The following is a 7,742-nucleotide window of genomic DNA, read 5'->3' as shown; positions in this document are numbered from 1 at the left end:
TAATGCAAAATCTGAAACAGAACGCAAAATAAAGTATTGCAACAATTATTTGAGGGTAAATTTTTTACTAATCTAATTGATGCTTAGTGAGTAAGATGTTTGAAATAATGACCTCTAGCGCCACCACTCGGCGGCAAAAATAAACAGTAATTGACCGTTGGAGTAAATGAAGGAGAAAAACAAAACAGTGAACACATTTATAGGTGAAATTCAACCTTGTGTTGCAAGAAACTAATTTAAGTATAAAGACTTTAAAGAGAACACTTGATATTAAAATAAATTACGATATAGTAGGTTGGGGTAAAATGGGACATGTTTTCATTCTCTTTTCATGTCCAACTTAAACAAAAAATATTTACAGAATTGTATAACCGTATTCTCAAACACTGTTGTTAATTGTTAAAAACATGATCAGGAAATAGGGGATTTAGGTGCTAACAGTATCCCATCTTACCCCACATAAAATATGTTACAATATGTTCATTAATCAGTCACATAATAGTTTGTAATTTTTAACAGTGTAAACTGTCTAAACATTAACAAATTGAAACTGGGTAAAAGTATTGCCATTAGCAACACTTTGTGATTTTTTTTTTGGTAGGAATTTTGCCAAACCACAATTATCGTTGGAAAAGCCAAAACATAAGTATAATGTTCATGGTATACATTAATATAGACAAGTGTTGAAGTGATATAATATCCCTGGCAGCTACAGTATATAACATGAACAACACTTGTATGTTGCTTTATACAACCCATGGGTTGTTATCATTTCCATCATCTGTTGTTTCAAGGGTGATATCTTGATCCTACAACAACAATAAATGAACAAACTAATGTTATATCTTCAATTCAATGCAAACATGGCAGTCCATATGTTCAACACGATTGTGATTTCAAATGTTTCAGATAAAAAAACTATACGAATTTAAAATAACTAATACACCACATATACGTGGTTACTTATAAGTGGCAAACGAGTATAAAGGCATACAACACATGTGATACAAATTAATTATAACAAATGTTGTTGCCCCGCCATGCGAGGATAAATAAGTTACATACGTGGTAACTCGTTAGCGGGCACGAGGTGTATGAAACAGAACACCCGTGTTATACCTACTGCCGTTGCCCCGCCATGCGAGGATAAACAAGTTACATACGTCACATGCAACTTATTATTAATATTGTCTCTTCGGTTACAACATCAGCAACAACGTTTATAAAAAAACAACAAAGTTTAAGTAAATACTAAATTAAATTTATTCATTTTGAACCTGTAATAACAACTACTGAACAAAGTTTTACCTCAATCCCAGGGTTTTGCTCCTCAGGAGAATCCGGGAACCGGTTTCCCGTTTCTTCTTCCTCCTCACTTTCATCCGATTCTGCTTCCCCTTCTCCCTCCGTTAGTGTCTGAAGATACTTCAAACTTAGCTTGTACTTGTATGTATACAGGGGTTGTACAAGGGGTCGGGTTAAATAAATATATATATAATAATGTTGGATGGATGGATGGGACACCTTTAGCACATAATATCCAAATATCCTGAATTCCTGATCGTGTTTCAAACAATTAACAACGGTCTATGGCAGTTGTGAGGATACGGTTTTATAATTCTTTGTATGTTATTTGTTTACTACCAAATAGGAGGAGAAAATAGAATGAACAGCTGCCCCATCTTCCCTACCCTAATATATTATAACGGTAAACATGCACCCAACTTACTACTGTTTCAGGTTTTTTCCCAATAAAGTGAGTATCCTTGTCTTTTTCCACGGCGCCTCGTATCTGTATGAAATACTTGTCAATAAACCAAACTGGCTAGCCTATAGGCATTTCATCTTTTAAGCTTCGAGAACATAGGTTTAAACTAGTAGCTGCTACCATCCAGCACGTACTTAATGGTAAACCCGAATGATATCTTGGCATACAAAAGTTTTTAAAGATATAAATAAAAAATATGTCATATCAACATAGTAAACAAACATACTACACACCCATTTTGCGTATTTCTTCTCCAAAAAGCTGAGTTCAAACTCATCCACAACAGAATCACCCATACTGAACCATAGAGGGTCCAAAGTTTTGGGGGTAAAGGAAGGGAACGTGGTAGACATATCTTTATTATATTAATATCTGAAACATAGGGTTCTTGAGATCGGCACCAAACTCTAAAAAATGCAGGGTAGGCTGAGGTGGCTAGACACATTATTTGTTGTAATGTTTATGGAATATTACGATGCAGAAAATTCTAGGCTAGGCTTGCCCACCCTGCCACCCCAGGTTTGGTGCCTATATTGTCATGACACATCATATGTACAACTGTGGCAGTGGTAGCACAGTATCATTGAAACAGAATACCCATTATCATAAAAAAAGTTCATTAATTTAACTAACATGGCAGTTTGTGAAGTTTCATTTGTTTTATGTTGGTATCATGATAAATATAAAAAAGGCGCCGAAATATAGAAAAAACAACAGCTTTTGAGTGTTAGGTGCTATGAATTTTATAAGATGTCGCAACAAGCAACATCTAAGATATATAGCCAATAAGGACAGAACTAAAAAGCTGTCACTTCTAATTAGCAAGCTTTTTACACAATCCTTTTAGTTGGACATAAAAATCGTTGCTTTCAGATGGAAATAGCCAAGTATGTAGGAACATATTTTAAGCGCAACCAGTAAAACTTCAGCGCTTTCGAAAACCTGATCCTCCTTTTGCTCGTTTTTTTGCGGACTCGGATTTTATCTTCGTGTCGGATTTCCGTTTCTTTGTCTTTGGAGTCGAAGGAAGTACTTTGAAGAAATCATCTAATCTTCCTTGAGTACTCTTCTGACGATTTTGTAAGATCTTCTTGATCCCGCTTCTAACTCGATCCTCGTTGAACCCTTTTTCCTCAACCATAAATTTAACAATACCCTCCTCATCTGGGTCGTTCCATTTTAGCTCCACATCTTCCGAAGCAGCAACATCCGGAGCAAGGAAGAGTTGCCGCGCATCTTTATAAACCCAACCATCAGGAACTGTGTACTTCTTCAAATCAATATTCTTCAATATTTCGTCAATACTACGATATTGCTTAATAAGATCATACGCCCGTTTTGGCCCAACACCTCTTATATGCTCACAATAATCACATCCGAGTAAAATACACAAATCTACAAACTGTTCGTGCGTCATCTCCATTTCTTCCAATACTTTTTCATAAACGAACTCCTGAATTGGCATTTTTCTCGCTTCACTGAATGTAAGATGTCTTAGAAGTCGGCTTGAATGGAAAGTTAGAGCATCCATGTCTTCTGTAGCCGTCGCATACACCTTACCTGACTTGACAAGCGATGCACATTGAGCTTCAGCCTCCGTCGGCGCCTCAACGACAGGTATCCCCATCAAACGTAACAGCTTCTTACAATCATCCATGTGTTCTCGCGTCACTTTCACCAAACGACGAGAATATTTTTCCACGTCTGCCGCCTCTCCACTTTCCTGTGCCTTTGCAAGTTCTTTTTCAGCTTGTTCCCTTCGTTCTGCTCTCTTTGCCAGTTCCCCTGACTTCATCTGCGGAGGTTTACCATCAAACACAAACACAGGCTTAATGCCATTCCCAAGCAAACGTATGGTGCGGTAAAACAACCCAGCGATATGACTCGTTACTTCACCATCCTCGTTCGTTAGTTGGTTCCCGTCTTGACGAATTGCAATAAGAAACTGATAAACCGCCATCGACGCGTCAATCGCGACTTTACGGCCGAAATAATTCTTTATTTCATTCTCTTTTACTGCAGACGGCGCTTTGTCGCAAATAAGTTTGGAAAGTCCAAGAATTCCCATGATAGTTGTAATTCCTAACCTCAAAACCTGTTATAAAAAAAACTTAACAAATTAGTTAGGAGTGAAATACTTTTAGCACATGTGCCACATGAATCCCATATAACCTGATCGTGTTTTCACTGTTTTGAACCAATCGACAACGCTTTTTAAAGGGCCTGATGATACGGTAATATAACTCTGTAGATATTCTTTGTTTGCTACCAAATTGGACGAGAAAAAGAATGAAAACAGGTCCCATCTTACCCCACCCTGCTGTGTATATTAAAACATTTTCGGCTTCAATTACATTCTAAACAGAAACACACGAACGTAATGTATAAATATTAACCGCTAGGTGGTTTTAAGTTCGCGGCAATTTCGGTGAGTTGTAACGTTTGTAACCACAGGTTGACACAAAATGTTGCCATAATTTAATTTATTATAGAACGCACAAATAACACATTAAAAGATTTTTTGTTTATCTGTTTACATGCGATAGCAAAGATCATATTTAAACAAAAGAGATGAGAGCAAAACGACAATCGTTAAAACACGCGGTGAATAAAAAGTGTGGGAAAGAGGGTCAGCTAAAATTACAGTAGCCCAGCGCATGTTTTTCGTTCAGGCTGTAATTGGGTTATGTAAGATTAATATTTCGTAAAAAAACAAGATTAATATTTTGAGGTTTTACTGAGTTTTGCCATAGGATACTAAAGTTTTGTTCACAAAAATGGTTATCACCTCGTAAAAAGTATATACAAAACATTAAAATACATAAGCTTGACCTTAAAACAGATTTTTAGGTTGATGCGAACACCCATTATGTCATTGTAACATAGACTACCGTTGTGTCTTCACAATCCTATACTACCGCTTATTAAATAAACAGAACAATAAGTATACATAAATTTGTGACAACAATTTACGGCTTAGAGCGAAGAAAACTTTGTCGTGTTGATATTTCTCAGTAAGTTAATAACGTGACGCTGATAAAACGTAGTTTTGTTCTAAACACGGACACTTGTAAGATTAATCGCTTAATGTAGTTGAAAGATAAATATGTATATCTGAGATTGTATGTGGTCTATATGTAGCGATGATTTTAAACAAATTTTCACTTTTGGTTGTGTTTATTGTTACTTTGATTCGGATAACAGGTTCGTACATCAAATGATGCATGCAACTTTACTTAAATGATTGAATATATGTATGTAACTTATTTATCCTCGCGTGGCGGGGCAATGGCAGTCGTTATAACACGGGTGTTTTGTTTCATACACCTCGTGCCTGTTTACTAGTTACCATGTATGTAACTTGTTTATCCTCGCATGGCGGGGCAACGACAATCGTTATAACACGCCCGTTCTGTTTCATACACCTCGTGCCCGCTAACGAATTACCACGTACGTAACTTTGTAGGTCCATCATTTTTTTTAATTTTATATTTTCTTTATGTATGTCTGCCACATTTAAAATAATAAGTTACACCCGCCTTAGCGTTGATTGGCGCCTGTATTTTTTTTATTTTTACTTTGATTGCGTTATTTTTTGTTATTTACTTTTTATTTGAGTTTTTCTTTTTTACTTTCACTTTTCTGCAGTCTCGTTAAGAACGATCCCATACTCGATTCAACCATACCAACTACCGTACCTCAGCATTGGAGCGATCGATACACAAGCTTACTTGGTGGAGGAATTCCAACAGTTCTACATCCACGTGGACGATGATAATGGTGAAGTGCAATTGGAGTCAATGCAATATAAGGGTCGTTACTTGAGGCATAAACTGTGGAGATATTACGTAGAAGAATTCGACGGTTCGGCTACTTTTTGGCCAGATACAAAACATCGGTTTAAACAAAACGAGTTCTACCCTGTGAGTTTTCTGTGATAATTATTTCCAATAATAAATAGTTTATTAAAGCGCGCCTGCGTTCGGTCTGGAGTGTGCGGGGTAGGGCTCCATGTCGCTACCGTTGTGGGCGTTGGTGTGCTTGGGCAAGACAAGGCCACTAATGGCTTGTCCAAATTAGCAGGCGTTCATTACAAACACTAAAAAACAACAAAAATAGTGTTTACCCACAAAAAATAATTTACATACGTGGCAACTCATAAGTGTATGCACGAGGTGTATGAAATTGAACACTTGTGTTATAACGACTGTCGTTGCCCCGCAATGCGAGGATGAATAAGTTACATACGTGGTAACTCGTGAGCAGGCACGAAGTGTATGAAACAGAACACTTGTGTTATAATGACTGTCGTTGCCTCGCCATGCGAGAATAAATAAGTTATATACGTGGTAACTTGTAAGCGGGCACGCGAGGTATATGAAACAGAACACCTGTGTTATAACGACTGTCGTTGCCCCGCCATGCGAGGATAAAAGATAAATTACATTCTTTATTCACAATACAGGGTTTCGTATCATTTGAATCGGTGTTGTTTCCTGGATATTTCCTACACCATCGCGGGGAAAACCGAGTGCTCAAAATAGCGGCTCCCGATGGTTCCGAAAGTTTTAACGAATCTGCATCATTTAAACTCACATTCCCACCTTCAGAACCAGGTATTGTAATGTGTACGCAATACATTACTTCAACCCAGTGGTCATTAATAGGTTGTCTAAATTGTCAGCCACACATAAAAACAATCGCCAACAAGTTGCATACGTGGTAAGTGCTGGTAAGCGAGCACGAGGTGTATGAAACAGAACATCCGTTTTCCGTCACGCGTGGATAAGATAAATAAGTCACAGTCATTCATTCTATATGTGGGTGAGGTTCCTCATTGTATAGCACCTCTAGTGTCAATTACGATTTAGGCCAGGATTGACCCATTACCCCAAAATTACATTCATTCATATAGTAGGCTGGGGGAAGATGGGACACCTTTAGCACATAATACCCAAACATCCTAATCGTATTTTAAACAATTAACAATGGTCTATGGGAGTCGTGAGGATACGGTTTTATAATTCTTTAAATGTTCTTTGTTTACGACAAAATGAGACGAGAAAATAGAATGAAAAGGTGTCTTATCTTCCCCAACCCTAATATATTATCAATCGCATTGTATTTTAGTTGGCCCTGCTGATATTCTACCAGAGTTCCAACCTTGCCCACCAATAGATGCGATGACAACTTCACCTTTGGTTGAAACAACGCATGAACCAACTAACCAACCGACCATAAACACGACAACAACAAATAACATAACAACACCACCAACAAATAATGAAAAATCAACCACAAAACAACCGGATAATGAGACAACGAATGCGCCAACGCCACCAAATGTTGTTGGTGGTGGGGGTATTCTCAACCCAGTCGAACAAAACAGATAATCGAAAGGTTGATCAGATTCGAAATTCCAAACTTTTTTTACCAACACAACTACAACTGTACTGTGGTCGGACACTTTTATCACATAATATCCAAATATCCTGATCGTGTTTAAACAATTAACAACGGTTTATATGGGGTCGTGAAGATACAGTTTTATAATTCTTTAAATGTTGCTTGTTTACTACCAAATGGAATGAGGAAACAGTTTGAAAGGTGTCCCATCTTCCCCACCCTAACTATACCAACAAGTATACATCGATTCTGCGAAAAACAGCTAGTTAAATCTGCTCATTATTGTTCGATTTTCGTGGCTCAGTTACATTTCCCCTATAGCTTTATGTCTTACTTATGCAAACATGTTCTTCGGAGTTTCAATAATCAGAATACTAACTGAACAAATTCTATTACACATAATACTAATTTCAACAATGAAGCGACAGTTGTTTAACAATATTTTATATTGCTACACTTCATTTGAAACTTTAAATGTAACCATGTATATATTGCCTTTATTCGTTGACAAACATTACAAGAAAATTAAAGTCAAATTAAGCTTTACCGTTGTAAATAAACGAATTCG

General features: G+C 37.1%; 3 protein-coding genes across 4 annotated transcripts; 1 reads left to right on the top strand and 2 right to left on the bottom strand.

The window, feature by feature from the left end:
• Positions 1-10: 10 nt before the first annotated feature.
• LOC149724660 (uncharacterized) lies at positions 11-2,174 on the bottom strand. Of its 2 annotated transcripts, none has more exons than XM_089891941.1 (4): positions 2,002-2,174; positions 1,730-1,792; positions 1,309-1,425; positions 11-809 (listed from the first exon to the last, which is right to left on the bottom strand). In XM_089891941.1, exons 1-4 carry the CDS (start codon positions 2,119-2,121, stop codon positions 747-749), a joined length of 363 nt encoding a protein of 120 aa, XP_089748067.1. In that variant the 5' UTR covers positions 2,122-2,174; the 3' UTR covers positions 11-746. The 2 variants fall into 2 exon arrangements, with proteins under 2 accessions (XP_089748067.1, XP_089748068.1); XM_089891942.1 differs by having other exon boundaries at positions 1,309-1,416.
• Positions 2,140-3,903, bottom strand: LOC149724659 (flap endonuclease 1-like). The gene has a single exon (XM_089891934.1). It carries the CDS (start codon positions 3,834-3,836, stop codon positions 2,694-2,696), a length of 1,143 nt encoding a protein of 380 aa, XP_089748060.1. The 5' UTR covers positions 3,837-3,903; the 3' UTR covers positions 2,140-2,693.
• A 601-nt stretch (positions 3,904-4,504) lies between these two features.
• LOC149724658 (uncharacterized) lies at positions 4,505-7,717 on the top strand. Its single transcript, XM_089891937.1, has 4 exons — positions 4,505-4,972; positions 5,417-5,691; positions 6,234-6,384; positions 6,899-7,717. The coding sequence occupies exons 1-4, from the start codon at positions 4,912-4,914 to the stop codon at positions 7,159-7,161; spliced, it is 750 nt and encodes a 249-aa protein (XP_089748063.1). The 5' UTR covers positions 4,505-4,911; the 3' UTR covers positions 7,162-7,717.
• Positions 7,718-7,742: the final 25 nt, after the last annotated feature.

The sequence above is a fragment of the Ciona robusta genome, chromosome 14, assembly GCF_009617815.1.
Source record: "Ciona robusta chromosome 14, ASM961781v2".
In the NCBI taxonomy this organism is placed as follows: Eukaryota; Metazoa; Chordata; class Ascidiacea; order Phlebobranchia; family Cionidae; genus Ciona; species Ciona robusta.
This window is presented reverse-complemented; position numbering and strand designations above follow the sequence as displayed.